Here is a 21,347-nt window from a genome sequence, read left to right as displayed (position 1 = left end):
ACAAAATACTGTCTTTACACATTTAAAGGGTGCTTTTCCTTACAATGTACGAGAGCCCTTTATATTTCTACCTCTGATTTTCCCACATGCTTTCAGGATCCCTTCCTCCAGTATTTCAGAGCTGAGTTGTTAATAGTGGAAGCTGGTCTATAATGAAAGTGTGAAGCCAAAGATAAAGGTTGCTATATACCTCACTGATACTCTTCTAGATCAATTCTCCTGGTTAAAAGTCACTTAAACTCCAAATTATACATTTTGCTTTTTACATTTTGCTTCTTACATCTTGCTTCTTTTGTTTTGTCACGAAATATCGCTAACAAACATGTTTTAGGGGGTGTTATATCACTTATGAAGATTCTTTCTTCTGAAATGAATGAAAGTGTTAAGTAGGCACCCACCACTTCTGTTAACCTGTCCCAACACCTTCTGTTTCAATGCACCAACACTTAGTATGATTTCTTCATAAAAAATACTCAGAGAATGAGATTCATATTTACTGCTCCTTGCTGCTCTAATAGATGTCTTTTTTAAATGACTAATATTCACCCACCACTATTGAGTTCCATAACCGAGTTCCATAGTCAAGGATCTTATCCTGAGTATGGACCAGTTCTCTCGGCATGAAGGCTCTTTCCTGTTCTTTCTTGCTTACGAGACAGTTTATCTTCCTTGCCCTCAATATCTGTTCCCTAAACCACCAACATATGAACTCAAACTTTTTCAGTTTTAGAATCCCAAGAAATCTACATGCCTAGTGTGTGACATTGACATCGATCAGGTAAAGGGACTTCTGAGAGAGCCTCGAGGATCTGGGAATTCTGAGGAGGCAGGTGTCAGGCTCCCCAGCCCAGCACAGTGGGAGCCACTCCCGTTGTACGTCTGTCACTGGGGACTCTTGCCCAAGGCTAGAGTGGTTACTTGCAAGTGTGGACATCAGTCATGCTTTCACACCTCCTGCAGCGGACGTAGCAGCACCAGATAAACTTGCACTCGCATCGCTCCACGTGCCTGACCACGTGGGTGTTGTAGCCCCTGCCGCAGCAGAGGAGGTTGCAGCCGTCTGCGCCCTCTGACGTGCGGTTGCACTCTCTGCCTTGGGTCCCTGGGATCCCGAGTTTCTTATCCTCTACACAGTAATTGGGAGACTTATTAATGTAGAGCAGATCATCCTTGTGGATCGGTATTTTCCTCTGATCTTTCTCTCTCCTGTGCATTTTCCTCTTTATTTTGTCTGAGATTTGGACACTGTTTTCATATTTATCCTTCAACAGACGGCCAATCTTTTCAAAAGAAGACATGGTTTTCCAGCATGTTTTCACAGCACAGGAGCCGGAAACTCCGTGACACCGGCAGTCTAATGACATCAACTTGGCGACAGCCTGAAACCAACAGGAATTGAGTGAAACATCGTTCATGAAGTGTTTTACTCAACAACAGAAGCACTACCAGCCTAATCACTTAACTTTCCGGATCTGTTTACTCCTGTATAAAAATGATGGTTATATACTTCAATTAAAATTAAATAAAATAATAATAGTTTTAAAAATACTTCAATTAAATAATAGAAAAATAATAATAATAATTTTTAAAAATAAGGATGATTTTGCACGTAAAGGATCTTTTAGATCGCTCAGAATTCAAATGTTTTGTCCTTCTCTTCACTCTACAGAACAAACCTTTCTGAGTCTAATTTAAAGCTGCAGACCAAGCTAATAATGTTAACAGAGATTAGCTGAGATAACAAAGGGAAGTTACGTTTATTTCTAATCTCTCATTTAATTTTGGGTGTGAGAGGATGTTCATTAGTGCCTCTATGTTCCTGATACCGTTCATTTTAGCACCTTGCTACTCAGAGTGTGGTTCATGGACCAATAGCGCCAGCATCCCTTGTGAGAAATACAAACTCTCAGGTCCCTCACCAAACCTGTGGAATCAAAATCTGCATTTTAATAAGACCCTCAGGTGACTTGTATGCACACAGAAACAGCTGTGGAACTTTACAAATAACCCCTGAGATTCTTATTTAATTTGTCGAGGTGGGGTCCAGGCAATGACTTCTACAAAGCTGCTCAGATGATTCCAAGGGCATCCAAGGATGAGAGCTACTGAACTGACAGTTCTCAGGTTTGATCACTGCAAACGTCAGTTATATTCACAGGGGTTTGGGGGGATATGCTATCCCCTGGTCACAGAACACATGAGAAATCCTGACTAATCAACTTAAGTTGGTCAAAAGAAGGGGTTGGAGAGTACAGTGGCTCCCAGCCAATTCTTCCCCTCTTCTGGAAAATTAATTCAAAACATATGTCCTATTCTTGATATATCAGTAGCACCCTCCTAACATAGAAAAGGTACAATATTTATATGATTTTTCAATTCCAAGTGCTGAGTTATTCCGTTCAGATGGAGGAATTCAATGAGATGACATACATGGGTTAGAGTCCATTGCCTGACACACATTAAGGTCAAAATAAATGCCCCGTGTCCCTGACGAAGAAGGTACGGTAAGAGTTGAGATAAAATTTCAAATGGGGCTAACCGTGCACAAACAACACAGAGATTCCTAAAATAAAAGTTTATAGTTCTAATTTCTTACATACCGGCCAGTCAGCATAACTTCCTTCAGTCCCCAGAGGATGGCAGAGCAGATTAATAAATCGTCAGGACTAACCGGAGAGTTGACGTTCTGTCAACAGGCTGGGTAAAATAAAAAATGGGTCTAGCCATTCGATAACTTGGAAATTATGTGTGTAATCTCGCCAAATAAAGGAAAAACCCCACCGCTTAAATTCCACTTACAGTTCTTATCAAAACTATAAAATGACAGGGGTTTCTACTTCGTTATTTTGTACCACAGTTGACATTGACATGTTTGTGGAATGTTACATTTCCTAACAAATTAACTAAAGTTTCTGAACTATCTAATGAGACAGAGTATTTCAAACAATTTGTTATATTTACAGCCTTGAATGAGAGCATATGGTATTGATTTGTGTAATATTCAATACTTTTTATTAGTGTTTAAAATAATAAACCGAACAACATTTAAACACTGTCTTTTATAGGATATGACACATATGCTTGTTTTGAACTCATGAAACTAAGAAGCGAGTAGATATGTCTATTTCTTATTATCTCAGGTAAAATTTACCTTTCAATTGAGAACAATTTGGCACACAAGCTTATTTGGTTAAATTTATGGCATTTGATATTCACAAAGCCTTCAATTTTTAAAAAGTCTCCAGGCAAATAAATGTTCAAATTAATGCGATCTGCCTACTTTTGTTCAGATTTTAAGGGCCCAAAGTATATGAGAAAAAGAGAGCTCAATCAATGCCAGGTAACAGCAAAACAAATTGTCCAAAGAAAGCCAAAAATCTAAGAATATAAGTTTATGTGTTTAAACCTGATCAACGCTCGTTACCGTCATCACTTCATGATTTAGAGCTGCCTCTCGCTCAGATTGACTGAGGAGCTGCCTTTTCCTTTTATTAACCAGTTCAGACATTACCTGTGGTGTTGCCAATTTGCAAAGCATGGAGGACAGAATAGATGCTCACCAAATACTCACTGAATGGTCAGTCTAGCTCACTTGAACAGTTTTAACTCATCCTCTGTTGGTAATCTGAATCAAGAGGAAGTAATAAAGACCACTTTCTTCAACAAGAGTCACTGCCAGAAAGTCAGTGACATTGGGAGACCCTGATCTGGCTGGGTTTTCCTCCAATTCCTCAGCCCACAACAGTGTTAGGACACAAGAGTGACACACTACTGCACAGGTGTGAAGGATAAGAGGGAAGACTGATCTTGAATCCAGGGATACCACCTGCTGAATTTGTAACCGAATTTTGGGGAGAGTTTCCTGCCATAGAAAACTAGAAACTTTTAAATACGTGGAGTTAACTAAACTTTTTAGAGATATTTTTAAGGAATTTAATTCTATTATCTTTCAATTCCATTACCTTTTTGTCTCTAACGATAAGTATAAGAAAAGAAATAGTATTTTTATTATATATGTGAATACTATTCATATTGATATTCTAGGATAGAAAGACAAAGAACTTGACATGCAATTTAAATGATTATACCCTTATAAGACTCCAAGGAAGAAACTTGGACAAATAGGGATAAAATAAAGCAATGCAACCACCACTAGGAGAATGTGATGAAATGCAGAGTTCAAGGGCAGATAACATGTACACACACACACACACACACACACACACACACACACACACAGAATTTAACTCTCAGAGCACATTTTCATAAATTATTTTACTTGATTTAGTTTTATAGGAAGAAATGCCTTGCATATAGTAGGTAGTTCATGAACATGTACTTGCTTATTATTCCAATTTGACAGAAAAATAAATAGCCTGGTTGAGACACTTGTCTTCCATAGGATAGATGGTAATATATGATATAAAGTCTTTATATGCAGCAGGATAATTTTGGTAGAACAGAGAAAAATGAAAGTGGAAAGTACAAATATATTTAAGAAAATTGCATGAACACTCCAAAAATATATATTCTGGAGCTTTTCAGCTAGGATTCTTAATTGATGTCAAATAGCCATTCTGAGATGCAGTGATAGCATAGTGATTTTCTAACAGGAGAAGTAAGAGAATAGCAAGCGAATGAGTTGTGTGTGGTTATAAGAAAATTCCTTTCTCTACTTCGCTGAGTTGTTAAGGTTTATAACGATATTAACAGAGGAATGTTTTGTTAACTATTGCAAACAGATGTGCACATTTTGGTGGAATATTTTTAAACTATGGGAGAGCAATTGGGAGCATAGCATTTAATCTACTGGTCTCCCTATGTTAAGTTTTGGTTTGATAAATTTCTGATGAAGTGAAATAGGAAAGATGTATCATTAACACTTAATGTAAAACTAGAAACTGTTTGAGAAGTGGTCTAAGGAGTTAGTTTTGACTCAGAGGTAACACAGCCGGAGGTGATTGTTTTTCGGTAGGTTGCTTTACCCAAGCTTTACAGAAATGACTAAAAAAAAAAAAAAAACAACTGTTATGGAACATTTTGTGACATTTCATTTGTCAACTATCAGATGATCTGTTTAAGTTTTTATGAAAACGGTGACATAAATTGGATGGTTAATTGTAGTATTCCTATTTCTCTGACCCATTTTGTCCCTTTCAGTCCAAAAATATATATGAACCTGCTGAAAAGCAAAACACTTGTGTGTTGTTCAAGTACTTGTAAATATTCTTGAAACAGGTTAATGAAATTTGGGGGTGGGGCCCATGCCACTTTTTTGAGTTACTCATCATAAAACAAATTATGGGGTAGGGAAACTTAAAAGTTTATGAGGTGGACATGGGAAGAATGGAAATATTTTAAGCACACCAAAAGAAATACCCATAAATATTCCAAGTCACATTATTCTCAGAAGTTCTGCCCCTGGAAGACATCACATCGTTCTGTTAGACAATCACCATTCGGCAACATTATTCTTGGAGTCATAACTTTAGGAATGGTGTCAGAAACCAAGTGGGAATTAGAGTATTTAAGGTCAGCGGTTAGAAAATCATCTATTCTGCTCACAGCACTACTAAGCACCAGTACCCACATTTCTCTGAACGCTTTCCTACGTTTTGAGTTTGGAATTTTGAGATGAGGAAAATCAACTCAGTTGAATACAGACCTTGAACCTTACTCAGAAGGATATACCTATTAGATTAAGCTCCTAATTGCCAATATTGAAAATGTAGTTTTTTGTTCTTCCATATTAGGTAATATCTTGGAAACCGGGTTGATTTTTGTTGTTGTTCCGGTGCTGGTGGTGGTGTTGGCTTTTTTCTTGTTTTTTTTTTTGACCACCAACGGAAAGAAAAATATTAAAATGTTTTGAATTTTAATAGTTCATGAGAAAAGACCAACAAAAACATCAGTGTAGTGCCCTCAAAATATCCAGGTAATATTTTGTAATATTTAAAGATTCCATCTAGACCAATGTGGAAAAAAAAAAAAGATTCAGTAGAGAAAACTGAAATTTACACAAAATGTGTATATACCTAAAGGCTGAATTTTTGGGGCAAAATTAGAATAATAGGGAAAACCTCAATAAAGTGAGGACATTGTTTTATTGCCAATAAACAGTGGATTAAAATTGATGCTGAATAGTTGTATTTTTTAAAAAAAAATCAGAATATAAATAGATCAAAGTTAATAGTTATAGAGGCAAATATTGCTACCTAATTTGAAAAAAAGCCACATAAGATGGAATAAAACTAAATAGCTGTCTAATATTGCTAATAAAAATACATTTTAGAATACGTTAGGACTTTTCATAAGCCTGGAGATAACTTTATTCAAAAGAATGAATTATAACATGAGTTTGAAGTTTTGTTTTCTGATTAAATTTTTTTAGTCTCTACCAAATTATTTAAAGAATGACTAAAGAAGATTTAAGGTCTAAGGTGATACTAAATATTCATTCAATTGTTTTCTTGTTTTTAAAATGTATTAATTTGACTTGATGTTTTTCTCTAGTTTAGAGTTTTAAAGAACAAATGTTAATTACCTTTAACCTCTTTTATATTAATATGTTAGAAATAAAAAAATTCCTTTATTGGATATTATTTAAATTGAAGCAAAAACTCATTCATTTAATTTTTTTTAAATGTAAAACTTTATCAAGAAGAGACCTGTGCATAACTATGGTGTTAGCAGGAGTTACTTTAGTGAGATAAATTAACTTAAAATTTCAAAACAAAAAAATGAAAAGCTTACATAGCTATTTACTGACTTTCCTATTTTCGAATCTTCCATTTTGAATCAATATTCAAATAGAACTGAATAGTCAAATTTGAATTTGAAGTGTTATGGTGATATATTTATTGAGTTTTCGGTTTTGTATTTTAAACCAAAGTGGTTAAGTAAAGAAAACTGGCTGAAACTTGCAACTATTCCAAGAGAGTTCCATTTATTCACTTTCCAAAAATGTAAAACAAATACAGAATATACTTTAAATATTCCTAAGAGATACCGCAACTCATTTTAATTTATTGCAGGAGAATGTGGCAGATTGCAATGACTACTTTGGGACCTTTACAGGTTATTGAATATTTACAATAATATAGGATATGTGGTGATATTCCCATCCTGAAAAGATTATTACAAAATAGAAAATCTGTATACCTAAGAGAGGTTTTGACTGTTTTTGGAAAGTCACTATGAATTACCAAGTAATTCAACTATGTTGTAGAACCCAAAGCTTATTGTGTCAATATTCATTAAGGGAAATACATAAAAGTTAAATTAAGCTACAAATTTATACCATTTTAAGAAAATTTAGCATTAAAATATTCATAAAGGAGGTTAATTAGATGTGATTCTTCAAATTTCGCTCTCCCTAGATCTTTAATATATCTATATTTTTAAATATCAAAATATTTAATATATCTATAGTTGCTTTACATTTATCTGTATTTTTCAGTTTTTACAGTGAATCTACATTGCTTTATAATAACATAACTACTTCCCTTAAATAAATTTTGTTTTATGAAAAATATTACTTGAGTTGTGTATTCTCTAATGTATTCAAGAATGTTTTGCTAGAGAAAGTAAGGACAGAACTGATAACTTCTTTAGATGTCATTGTCTACTAAAATAAAGATTTAAAAATATAATGAAAATTCAAATTTGAAAAAATGAAATTTGATTCAGTCCCGTTAGAAAGGCAGATACTGTAAGTCTTATTCTGGCTCTGCAACTAACCATCTAAGAGGGTGGAATAAAATGACCCAACAGGCACTTGTACTTCTGTTATTTTATAATTGGTGTTTTAGGTATACGAACTATACAATCACAAATATATTGTATAATAAGATTCAACTCACATCAGATGGAAACTTAAACTAAATCAATATGGTCAGTACAGGCTCATGAAAGAATATATATATATATATATATATATATACTTGCTGTTATACATATATAATAAACATATAATTTTACATACACACACACACACACATACATACATACATATATATTCTTAGACTGCAAGCGTTTGGTTTTTAAACCATTTGGTCAGATTGATCCAAAAGTGTAATCCTAGTGTTATTTACCTAAAGGCACTGGATTTCTATTCCATTTTGTAATACATACCTGCCTTCCAGCTTCATTGTTATGAAGGTTCATTGCTAACAGTACTTTGCTTTCTTTTCCCGTGGTGTTTCTGATGGGGAAATCTAGGAACTTTCTGCTGAACCACATGCCATACTGGACATCATCAGAGCAGCCCCCCCAGTGCCAGCCTTCACTTGCTGAGCCGCCGTTCTGCAAGGTGGTGTCACAGGAACACTCGGTCATGTTGCCTGCACTGCATGACCTGGTCACAGAATGCACCAGGCCTGCAGCCATCACAGCATAAATAAATGCTGTTTCCTTGGTGCCTAGAATAAAACATAAGTTGCTAAATGAATGAGTCATACCGTTCTCTGTTTATGTTCATAACAAAGTCTTCTACTTATCTTCTTATCAGGGAAGCAACTTTTCAATGGATGCTTTAATGAGTAGATATTTAAGAAAGGACAATTTCATATTGTTCTCAGCTTTTAAAACAGCAACATTAATTTTCAGTATGATTTTCCTATATTGTATATCATAAATTGTCCTCATACCTTAATATCATCTGTTTATTTTTAAAATTTGAAATGTATGTCAGCATCCAGCTCAACACTTAACAGACAATAAAAATTCTATAAATACACGTTGAATTTAAAATCCCTCGTATGAATACGTAAATAGTGATACAATGCCCAAAGGAGTCCCACTTACCCTTCTCGTTAAATTTAAAATGTGTTATCAGAAAACACAAGCTGAAAATTTTGGTATGACTTTTGTTGTGTAAAAAATACACGTCAGAATGCAAATTAAAATTAAGCAAAGACCAAAGCAATTAGGAGATAAATGTTGCAGTTTCATTTCACATCAAAGACTGATTTTTTAAGGATATCCTGAAAAACAATATTAATATGAAAGTTAAATATTATATAAATATTCTTATATACAGTATTATATCGACTTACAGTATTAAAGGCAGTTAAGATAATTGAAATGTCATCAGCAAAAAAAAAAAAAAGAATTGTTATGGAAAACAATTGAATGTTGAATATGGATATCACACACCTGCAATAGGTTTTGAGCTAAAATCTTCGAAAATTAAAGTCCCATTAAAACAGTAATAAAATGGACTAGAAGGGACTCAGCAGGCGACTTTTTCCCCCCCTTTGGAGATGTTTAGATTGGAGTAGAAACGTTATCACGTCGTTGTCCAATAAACCCTTTCAACAGCTGATGCCTCTACATTTCAGCAACTGTGAAGAACACATCCTCTTCTTTTTTTTCTGCAGGGAGTCAGGGCCCTTTCGGAAGGGTGTGCCGGCCAAAGCGCAGCGGGGCAAAAGCGATGCTTTGGCGGCGGTGAGTGTAGGGACCCGGCGGGGAAGGGTCAAAGGTGGAGGGGGAACCGAAATGAGTGTGGAAAACAACTAAGAATCTTTCAGCGCCCAGGGCCTGAAATCCTTTGAATCTGCTGATACCTCTGTACCTTTATCCTTACCAAGTCACTGCTAGGCCGGTGGAAGTGGAACTTCGTGTTACTGCAGCTTCCCGCGCCGCGGCTGTGCGCAGAGGAGGGAAAAGATAGAAGGAAAGGAATAGAGGGGAGAACTAAAGTAGTGCTCGAGCTAGCCTCACGTGGGGCTGCCCGGGACAGTCCCTTTAAAATCGCCATTATTCCGTCTTCCGGGTGCTGTAAGGAGCCAACCAGCCTGGGGCTTCGCTGCAATTAGCCAGGGCTCGGTGCGCAGCGGAGCTGCTTTTAAATCAAAGCAGATGCGGCAGCGGCATTCCCCGTAGCCGACATCATGTTTCTCCAGCTGGTCACCCACGTAGGGGGGCGCTACGGGGTCCGAGGGGTCGGCGGGGTGGAGTGTCAGCTTTTCCCCAACTCCGGCCGGGCGCCGCGGGGAAGGAGGAAGAGCTACAGCTCCACGCGCCCCGCTCGGGACCTGGGGTGTCACCCCGTCCAGGACAGCACCTGCACCCGGGTTTGGCTTCAGTCGCCCCCAGTTTCATTGCACTAAAGGACCTCTCTGGGGATTTAGGGAGCGACGGGACCACGCAAGCACTCTTTATTTACAAGAATTGGAGGACCTGCCCTCCGTCCCGCGCCAGCTGCGAGCGTCCCGGGACTCACCGCTGCTCAGCTCGTAGCCAAAGAGAGGGCTGGTGTCAGGCGGGGCGGCGGCGGCCGCCAGGCAGTTCCATCTCTCGTATCTGAACTGGCTCCTGCACTCCTGAATGCCCAGACGGGCGCCCTCGCAGATGCTCGGCAGCAGGTACGGTTTCCTCTTGCACAGCTCCTTCTGGCGGCTGTTCAGTGGCAAGCTGGCGCAGCCCAGCTTCTCCGGAACCCCAAAGGAGGCGATGCCCAACCACCTGTAAGACACGGCCGCCCCTAGCGTCAGCCGCTGCCCTGCTCTCCTCCCAATCCCAGATGTTTACCCGAAATTTAGGTCGCCCGCCCTAGGGTCCCGCCTCTCCTCTCCAGCCTCAGCTGAAAGTTCCCTGAGGCTGGGCATCCCTTTTGCCACAAACCCCGTGCGCCCCTGCTGCCCCCATACTCACATCCAGTTTCCTTGGGCTCCGCAGGGGAACAGCGTGAGCAGGGCTGCCCACAGCGCGCACAGGCGGGACAGTCCCAGGAGCGCTGCTCTGTCCATGGCCCCCGCATGGAGTCCCCCAGGCCCAGCCACTCCTCTTCGACCCTCCCCAGCCAGAGGCCCACCAGACAGAGGTCAGTTCCCCAGCACCAACTTGTCCCTCGCCTCCTTTCTCCCTGCAGACAACGTAAAAACAAGGCCAGCCGTAGTAGGGGCTCTCAGCAGCCTTCTCCTCGCGAGCTGGGAGCAGCGTGAGGAAGTTGGGAAAGTAGCTTGGGGCACTCCTCCCGAGACGAGTTGAAGATGTGCCGGAGATGCGGGAGCGTCCCTCGCATTCCAAGGTGAGAAACTTCTGTTGATGTAGCTCTGTCTCCATCGCCCCCGGCCTCTCCTCCCATCTCCTCCCCCTGGCCGCACCTGGAGCCTGATTGGCCCAGCAGCGGCCCCTCATCTCATCATCCCGGGTCCTCAGGCTCTCATTGGCTGAGAGCAGGCTCCGCGGGGGGCGCTCGGGCCCGCTGTTCCCCGACAGCCGGTCCAGATCCTGTGTTCCTGACCTTTCCTCCTGTCACAGTTTCCTGAGAGCGGATCTCTGCGGGAGGGGTATTGATTCAACCCGAAGACTGATAGGGGAGCTTCTGTCTTAACAACCCTGGGTGAAGGTGTGGGTTGAATGGGCGATGTTTGAGTTCCACCCAGCCCAGTCTCATTTGGATTAATTACCCTCTGGGTGGAGTGGATGGAAAAATCTCACTGCCCCCGTTTCTTTCCTCTCCTTCACCTCACAGGAGAATAATCTTCTTGAGTCAGAGTTGCTACCAAAAAATTGACCTTTCAACATCCTGCTTGAGGTCTCAACGTTTCAGGAGGCTTTAGAGAATGAGTAAAATACTTGTCAAGCTTGAGATCGATCATCGTCTGTGCAGGCATTTACTTTTATCGAAAGGGAAGATTCCAGCCTAGCATCGAATCTACCATATTTAAATTGTGTTAGGTGATTTCGTTTTACGATTTTGCTTATTTTCCGTAGTCTTTGAGGGCACTGTCAGAAGATGGAGGGCACAGAGAGAATGCGAGTGAGAGCTGTCTGGAGAGCTCTAGAAAGATGAGGGCTGTGTTCTTTCCCTTCTCTCCAATGCACACTATGTCTCTCTTGGAGACTTTGGACAGGGCTACACATTGAAGACAAATTTTAAAAGCTTACTTATGAAACACCTACTGTGTGTCCACTATTGTGAGAATTTATGAAGATCCCTTCCCTTAAAGGCACAGCCTTTCTGGCCTTGTCTCCAGCCATGGAGACAAGTCTGAAACAAAATAATTTGAGATTATCAGTAAAGGAAAGTATAGAATCCAGCAAGTTACTCTTAGGAGCCAAAGAGTTCGGAAGCAGGAGAATGTTCTGGTGCCTGGAAGTTTAGAGAGTTTAGTTAACCAGTGTTTTCCAGGTTAGAAGATCTCTGGGGAGAACTCTGAATTCAGGCGGCACATGCGTAGCTGCGGTGTCAGAAAACCCTGTCTCAACTAGTTGGTGACAGGAAATGTTTATGAGGGGCATCGCCTGCTCCTCAGAGGACTTCTGAAATGTTAGTAAACTCTCAGGGTATATACCACCTTAGTGGGTTCCAAAATCTAGACTTACTCAAATTAAAGATTTACTTTATTAGCTTTATCCTCAAATAAATGATTTTATTTGCTGCATGTCTCCTGTATCAGCCCAGAGCAATAAAAGCTCACTGAAATTCCCATCCTGTCCCATTCATTTTTTTATCCAACAAATATTTATTGAGTGAACGCTATGTACCAGGTCCTAAAGCCACATTGTAATTTTTAGAGAGTCAAGTTGATGATAGGGTGTAGTTACTGATCCAGAAATATTTTGGCTAATGGCTAGTGGCCTCTCTGAAAATCAGAGGCTTCATCCAAGCTCACTTTATTCTGTGAGCCTCTCCATGAGGGATAGTGGAGAATTCCCTGCTGAACTCCTGCCATGGGGCCCAGTACACGAGATCCTGGTTTTGAGCACAATTCACTGAACAGATTAACAACGTGGTGAGGAACATCCCAAGCAGATATCTAAGTGGCCCAAATGGTGAAACTAGAGAAGAGGCTTCCTCTGCAGGGGTATTGAGGAAGAACTGGGGGAGTGGAGAACACGAATACTTTAGGTTGATTTTTCGAGCCAGCGATGGTAGATGTTTTAAGGAAGTTGCTGGACTTTTTTCCTTTAGGAAGAAAAACTGAGCCTCTGTTACGGGTTAAAAAGTGGGGATAGCACTGAGTTAAATGGTAGTGGAGTTTATAGCCCAGTTGGCAATCACAGCCAGAGCAATGAATGCATTGGGGAAGTACTGTGCGCTGGGAACACACACTGTAGGACTACTTAATCTAGTTTGGGAGTGGGGTCACTTGAATGTTGCCTTTGTTGTTAGTCTAGGGATCAAACACTGTCCAGGCGTCCAGATAAACCTTTAGAGGGGCACTCACAGTATTCTATTCTTAGAGTCTAAGACCACTGGGTCAACTAGTTTCAAATCCAAGGCACAGTTTCAGGGCCTGAGTGGTCCTGCATCTTTTCTGTGTGGTCTAGGGCCTTAGGGGTCATTCTGTTCATATCTCTAAAGCAAAGGAGACTTACTTCCAGGAGATGGTCCAGCTGAAGAATTAAGCTTCTTATTCAACAAGCAGTGTGAGTGCCTTTTTGGTGTCATGCACTGAGAACCTACATGCCCCCTGTGTTTTCTCTCTTACTCTCTGTCTCTCTCTCCTCTCTCCATGCAAAGATTCAAACCCCTCAAATTGGTGCTCATTTTATAGATAAAGAAATGAATTTGGAGACACTAAGAAACTTGCTCAAGGCCACTCAGCTAGAAGACAGTAGAGTCAAAAATCGATCTTATTTTAGAGGTCTTGTTTTTCCTACCACAACATACTGCTGCAGAACTTGATTAAAAAGCACTGCTTTTTTTTTTTTTCCTTTTTTTGACCAAATCCCAGGTATCTGGTCTCAAGGTCTAAATTCCTCTTCTGTGTCCCGTGGATCTTCATATCACAGTTCACAGATCTCTCCATCAAAAGAGATGTTCTGTTCTGTGAACATAAACAAAAACCCACAATGGGTGGGTGGGTCTCCTGAAGAGGTCTCCCTGAAGTCGGGTCTCTCAGAGGCAGATGGCGGTCTGCGTGGATGCCCTTCCATTCCACCTCCACCCCCACCCCCCACCCCCACTTTGCTGTCTGGTTTTTGTGGACTGGGAGGTATAGTGGAAAGAGCACTGGGCTGAGTTGAGTGATTGGGTTTCCAGTTAGCAGGTTATAATCTTGGGCAATCAATTTCACTTTTGATCCTCAGTCTTCTCACCTGTAAAATGCTCAAAAGCTCTTTCGGATCTGAATCTCTTACTGGAGTTTCCACAGGGCTGGAGGGAGGGAGGCAGTAGGCATGGTGTGTACATGGCTGTGGTGGGGTGGAGTGAATTTGCACTCCTAGGAGGAGGAAGCCTAGCGACCGGGTTTGCCTACCTGAGAGAGGGGCCCCAGTTCTTAGGGTGGCACAGGCTAGAGTTTTCTGGCCCCCATTTTGTATCTTCTGTTCCACTTTTCCTTGTGGATTTTAATTAAAATGAATTATTTTCTTTGCAGAAATATCTTAAGGTGGTCGAATTTTAAAATGTATTATAATCCTGTCAGGTCACATGAAACTTTATTTAGAAGATAAAAGAAGTTACAGATATTTTCTTTATCCTGGAATATGAAGGTGAGGGGTTCCTTCAGAATCTAATTTATATCTCTTATTAATTTGAAGTGGTTCATCTCTACTACAGTGGGGGTTATGCTCTCTATTTAAAGTTGCAGAATAAAGTAAACGATGGGTCAAATCCAAACATATACGCAACTACACATTTCAAATTGTTCATTTCTTTAGCAGCAAGAAGGAATCTCATTTCCTATTTATTATTTGTGATTTTGTAATTCAGAGAGAGAACAAAATATTAACTGTCTGATAGAACATAACCTCGTGCTTACTGTCTTATGCAGGCTTTCTAAAAAATGTTGTAAAGATCATACCACTAATTGTTCAAAATGGGAGCTGAACTTATATCATCTCATGATCTGAGCCCAGCTACCTAAAATTTGATTAATGCTGTTAAGCAAAGCACAGTGTAACTCCAAGTTTGTACAGATTACTGAAGCATCTGTAGCTTCTTGATCTGGCGAGAAGGGTACATGAATTTGTTTTCCTAGCAACGGTAAGGTGTTTTGAGCTACATTCTGGAAAAGGGGATTTAGGAGGGAGAGCCAGAGGAAATATTCATTTCACTCAAAGAAGCTCTTCAGAGAGACTGCATCTCTGACCATGGTCCTCTCTGACCAACTGGGCCAGTTGAACCAAGATAAGTAGCTGGCCAGCAATAAATCCCACCTCCCATCCGGGACAATTGTAGATTATTAGCTGTAGAACCCAGGAGAGGCTGTGCCTTCTGGTAGTTTTCTCTCAGTCCCTGGGAAACTCAGCAAAAAGTCTGCCTGCACAGATATGCCTTGGACTCTGTCTCTGGCAGTCCATCAGAGGACGAGACTTCTAAGGGCCCTGTTGTAAGAATTTCTGCTGCAGATCACAGAGACTTATGTACTGGAAACTGATACCAGAAGCACCCCAGCTGGTCTTAACTCTCATGATGGAACAGAAGACCAGAGGTGACTTTTTACATAACTGGGTCCTCATCCATTCTATTTTAAATTCCACCTGGATGCTACCAGTGTGGGACAGAGCACAGGCTTGTGACCACTGGCTCTCAGGAGGGGGCAGAGAATGGTATTCTGGATGTCCTGTTGTCCTTTGGTGGCCTGAAAAGCCCGACTTGGAGCAGCAGAGGAGACACCAGTGACAGAACTAGGAGAAGGGACAGGAGTTGGAGAAGGATGCTGTCTTGCTTTGTAAATTTTCACAACTATGAAAGTAAAAAAAATTTTTTTTGTTGTTTACTTGTCCTAGAAATTAAGATTGAAGAAGACTCAATAAGTGTTAATAGAACGGGGCTTATCTCTAGTGGTTATTTGCACTGATTATGCAATCTTTTCGGAATGAGGGACTGTAAGTAAAATCCTTGACAAACAAGAGTGGTCACTATTTGTCAAAACTGAAATGCATGGAGAATGTTGAATACCCCTTTTCAAAACATTTTTTTCTGAATTCTGTATAACAAAACAACTGAATTAATGAATTATTATTGAGTTTAAAAAATTATCAAGAACACTTCAAAAATCTGGACTTTCGTATTTTCAGGAGTACTATTTATGGAGAGATCACTGGGATGTCTATAATGAAAAAAACCAAATTTTCTCTTTTTTTTTTCCTTTTTTTTTTTTTGCGGTACGCGGGCCTCTCACTGCTGTGGCCTCTTCCGTTGCGGAGCACAGGCTCGAGACGCACAGGCTCAGCGGCCACGGCTCACGGGCCCAGCCGCACCGCGGCATGTGGGATCCTCCCAGACCGGGGCACGAACCCGTGTCCCCTGCATCGGCAGGCGGACTCTCAACCACTGCGCCACCAGGGAAGCCCTTTTTTTCCTTTTTACTAAAATCAAGCAATCTCAAACTTTAAGGCAGAAAACTTGGAGGGAAGTCATTTAGAAAGAATCAACGGTGTCTATCTTATTCTGTTGGTCTGCATAATTACATTTAATTGTTGTGATATAATTCTGCATTCAACAAAATGCCAGTTAAAACTCAGCAAATGCTGAAACTGCCTTTGTATCCGAGGCTGTTGTCCGTACGTCTGACCATTGGCTACTGTCCTCATCATGGGTGGGCAGCATGTTGAAGTGAGGTTTGTTAAGTCTGGTCAAGCGACGGTTACCATTTGGTGTTTACTCCATCTTCACACCAGATGAATCACATTTAAATTTAACTTTAAATGTGAATCACATTTAAATTTAACTTTAAATGTGAATTAAATTAACTTTAATTAAAATGTGAATTTTAAAATGTGAAATTTAAACAAAATATTAAATTTAAAATGTGAATTTTAAATTTAAAACAAGACCAAAATTTTAACAATTTTAACCTAAATTTTAACCTAATTTTAACCTAATTAACCTAATTTTAACCTAATTTTTAACAATTGTTAAAATTTTAACAATTTTAAATTTAAAACAAGACCGAAATTTTAAATTTAAAAACGAGACCAAAATTTTAAATTTAAAATTAAAACAAGACCAAAATTTAAATTAAAACAAGACCAAAATTTAAAAACAAGACCAAAATATTAAATTTAAAATGTGAACTTTAATTAAAATGTGAATTAAATTAACTTTAATTAAAATTAACTTTAAATGTGAATCACATTAACTTTTAACTTTAAATGTGATTCACATTAACTTTAAATGTGAATCACATTTAAATTTAACTTTAATTTTTTCACTTTCCCCACTGAAACCTTGAATGATTTCTTATTTACCCCTCCCTATGTTGTAAACCCTTTGGTTTGACTTCTAAAAATCCTTCATTCAGGATTTCTCCATAGCTGTCATTTTTTATTAAATTCACTCTCTTTCCTTATGGTCATTCTCCCTAGGCAGCCCAGTGTCTTTCTTCCCTTTTCCACAAGCAGGGCTTGCATGTTACTATTTCGGTTTCTTGAGAAACCCTGCCTCCAAACCTAGAATTTTTTCTTTCTTTTTTACTTACCCAAGCCTGCCTACCCATTCTTTAGGTCACGCTTCTTCAGGAAGTCTTACACAGTTAATCATATTAACACCGCTCTCTGCCTAACTTCTACTTCATCTGAGGTACCTATCAGAAGATGTATCGCTTAATTTACTTTTGCTTTCTGGTGGTTTAACATGCCTTCACTGTAAGTCACCAATTACATTATAAACCTCTTCAAATCAAAGAATATGAGGAATTCTTTTGCACGCCCCCCCCCCCAATGCCTACAACAAGGCTGAGTGGGTAGTAGGTGTTCAATGTTGGTTGTGTGGTTGTCGTTCTAACAGACAAGGCATCTCTCATAACACTGGAATGAATGAAGCATAAAGTCAAGAGCTGTCAGCATTGACATCATCTACTAATTTGCCACTTTTCAACTGGAAGTTCGCCATGACTTGTACCTAGTACATTGCATAGTACGGGCCACATGGTCTGCACAATTTCCAAGGGGACCATCAGACGGCTGGGTCTAGAGTATTCGCACGTTCGGTTTTTGCTAGTGTTCAAATCAGTAAATAAACTGATACTCTTAAATCTTTCTGACAAATCTGTAGCCATGCCACGTGCTCTTTCCAGGTACGTCTGTTGAGCTCTGCTAATAACTCAAACGCTTACTTGAAGTTGCCTCCAGAGAGTGCTTTTATTTGAGTCAGCAAGTGCTCAGAGCCCAGGAGATTTACGAGGGTTCAGAGACATAAACATGAACGGCGTTGAAGGTGTGAGGTGTGTTCCAACTGTAGCCCCCTCACCTTCTGTTAGTGATTACAGGAAGGGAGGCATCAATACAGAAACAGCTGACTTGAGGGCTCTCAAGTTCGCAATCTGATGAAGTCTTCTGGTGCCAGACCAACTTTGGGGGTTGTCACATAGCTTAGTGAAACGGCTTCCAAAATGGGCTGAAAACCACAATATTGATATACTGGGCCACGTGCCAGAACAGAGCCTGAGTCCAGCCGACTGGGTAAAAGATTTCAGTTGCTACTTCAGCACCAGCGTATTGTCTGCAATCCCCAGGGCACACTCACAAAACCAGCACCAGACAAATACAGTGGAGCCACTTTTTCATGCTGTTTTGGGGAGAGAACTAATATTTGCCTTATAGGTTAACTGCGTTATGGCAGGCTTCGGCTGAAAGGAGTTTTCCTTCAGGGACTGATTTGGCCTTCAGCATATCTTAATCTTATAGTGATTGTTGGCAGTCCAGGGCGGGGTTCAGTGCTGGAATCTTCCCCTTGATACTCTCCTCCCCTCCCTGTCCCAGGGGTTCTGATGAATAAAGCATGCAGACGGAAAACTGAACCAGTTTGAGCAAAGTATCAGGTTTATTAAGTGTAAGGCTTCCTAGTCGAGCTAGATTATGCAAAGTGAAGTTTTCTATTCCTTCCCGCTGAATTGAAGACAGCAAGGCTGATCCAATAGATCCACCCAGTCTCATGCTGAAAAACTGGACCTGAGAAATGAGGCTGGCAGGAGGCCACAGGAAGTGGAGAGGACAGCTCACTCTACCCGAGGATGTCCAGGCCTATGAAGAGGGCAGGTGGGGCCATCTTGCTTTGGAGGTACCCACTGGTGACAGGGACCCATTGACTGGCCAGTCTTTCTCTGCAGGGGAGGAGTAACCAATGAGGTGGGAAATAGGGTACAGATTTCCTCACCATAGAAGAAAGAAATGAGGGTACAGAAATGTTGAAGGATGTCCTTATGTCCTTGGGCAGACAGCAAGGTATCAGTCTGCTACCTACTGTAAAATGTAGCATGGCAAGCCCTCAAGGTAGATGGGCAGGCAGATGAAGAACCTCTTACGGAAGCTATTGGCAGGATAACTATGACACAGAGGCTGTGGACTGTATTCTGAGAAAAGACAAGCTATGCAGTGATAATTAGTATCAGTGTAGGGAGTGGTGAGTAGAGGACACATCAATACCCGTTGCAGCACTAGCCCCCTGTGCCCTTGGAAGCTCTGGTAAGATACAGATTAACCCAGAGGAGCAGAGGGATGATTTCAGCAAAAATCATAGCGTCCCTGAATAATGTCATCCTCCTCTACTTATTTAACCTCAGAACACATTATTTGGTTTATTTTTCTGCTTGTGGTTTCCTTTGGTAACAGTGAAATTAATTCATGGTCCCTCACACATTGTCATCTCAGGCAAGTGGCCCAGAAGCATGTTGGGTGGTCTAGAGTAATCGATATAAGGATAGACAGGTGGATGAGGAGAAGTCACAAAATAGGTAATCAACAGGAGGCTTAACGTCAGCAGGCTAAATTTGAGAAATACGTTGTAATATTGATGTATATAGATGTTCATTAAAACGCTGAGGAAATATTTTGATTCATTTCATATGCACAATTATTTGTTGATAAGTTGCATAAATGTTCAGACCAGACAAAACATGTTAGAGCTCCTTGTGATTGCATACAAAGAAATATGCTATATGTTTTCAGGATAACTTAAACCATTTGATAACACTTTTGATGGAGGGTTATTTTTGTTAATCGCTTGCTTTAAGGTGTGTCTTCACTTGGCCCTCGAAAACGAACAAAAGAAAGGAGTTGAAAGTCATAAATATATTTCACACCTGGAGAAAACAGAAGAACCTCTCAGAAAGAATAAACTCAGGCAGCATTGTCTATCTTTCTGACTTAGTTTTATTCAGTAGCCTCTTGGAATCTTTCTTTCTTGGAATCTTTCTGTGCCTTTTTTCCTTATATTTAAATTATACCTACCGGTCAGTAATCTAATCAAAGGAGTACACCAGGGCTTCCCTAGTGGCGCAGTGGTTGGGAGTCTGACAGCCAATGCAGGGGACACGGGTTCGTGCCCCGGTCACGGAGGATCCCACGTGCCGCGGAGCGGCTGGGCCTGTGGGCCATGGCTGCTGAGCCTGCGCGTCCGGAGCGTGTGCTCCGCAACGGGAGAGTCCACAGCAGTGAGAGGCCTGCGTACCGCAAAAAAAAAAAAGGGAGTACACCAGTGAATCAATGGAACTTTGCAAAACAACTTAAATAAAACGATCCTTCTACTAAAATTCTCACAATATCACAGGTATTGAAAAATCATCTGTATGACATAATTAAACAATTAGCTAAGTCTTGTAATGAAAAACAGCAGTTTCCTACTCGCCACTCCCTGTACACCCTCCCCAGAAGTACTAACTTCCGGCTCTCTTAGCTGAATTCTTTTGATATTTTGCTCTAACCTGTTAAACATCATACTTATACTGTTACTTTTATTTTTTAATAAATTTATTTATTTATTTATTTTTGGCTGCGTTGGGTCTTCCTTGCTGCCCGTGGGCTTTCTCTAGCTGCAGTGAGCGGGGGCTGCTCTTTGTTGCGGTGCGCGGGCTTCTCATTGCGGTGGCTTTTCTTGTTGCGGGGCATGGGCTCTAGGCTCGTGAGCTTAGTAGTTGTGGCTCGCGGGCTCTAGAGCGCAGGCTCAGTAGTTGTGGCGCACGGGCTTAGTTGCTCCGCGGCATGTGGGATCTTCCTGGACCAGGGGTCGAACCCGTGTCCCCTGCGTTGGCAGGCGGATTCTTAACCTCTGCACCATCAGGGAAGCCCTATACTGTTACTTCTTAATTTTGAAAATATTAGGCTTTATCTGTGACTTTCCACTCAGGCATTTGAGGAATTGCTCTGCTTCACTCCTCCCCCCAGCATGTATTTTTGTAGCCTTTATATTCTCAATATATTTATCTCAAAATTGTGGTTAGGTCAGCAGTCAGTTTTTATATTGTAAGACACATAATGTTATTCATGCTAAGCTATGTAGTGACTATGATTATTTTCCTTTCCTTACTTGCTTTTTCCCCCTATTTTCCTGGTTTACTTTTTTTTTTTTTGGCCACGTCTCACGAAACGTGGGATCTTAGTTCCCTGACCAGGGATCGAACCTGCACCCCCTACAGTGGAAGCGTGGAGTCTCAACCACTGGACAG

General features: G+C 40.6%; 1 protein-coding gene across 1 annotated transcript; it reads right to left on the bottom strand.

Moving 5' to 3' along the window:
- Window positions 1–914: 914 nt before the first annotated feature.
- On the bottom strand, window positions 915–10,874 carry WNT16 (Wnt family member 16; the record flags this gene model as incomplete). The annotated part of the gene is made up of 4 exons (XM_082846297.1): window positions 10,660–10,874; window positions 10,229–10,470; window positions 8,134–8,420; window positions 915–1,379 (listed from the first exon to the last, which is right to left on the bottom strand). Exons 1-4 carry the CDS (start codon window positions 10,752–10,754, stop codon window positions 915–917), a joined length of 1,089 nt encoding a protein of 362 aa, XP_082702423.1. The 5' UTR covers window positions 10,755–10,874.
- Between the last annotated feature and the right edge of the window lie 10,473 nt (window positions 10,875–21,347).

The sequence above is a fragment of the Leucopleurus acutus genome, assembly GCF_964270905.1.
Source record: "Leucopleurus acutus genome assembly, chromosome: 9".
In the NCBI taxonomy this organism is placed as follows: Eukaryota; Metazoa; Chordata; class Mammalia; order Artiodactyla; family Delphinidae; genus Leucopleurus; species Leucopleurus acutus.
This window is presented reverse-complemented; position numbering and strand designations above follow the sequence as displayed.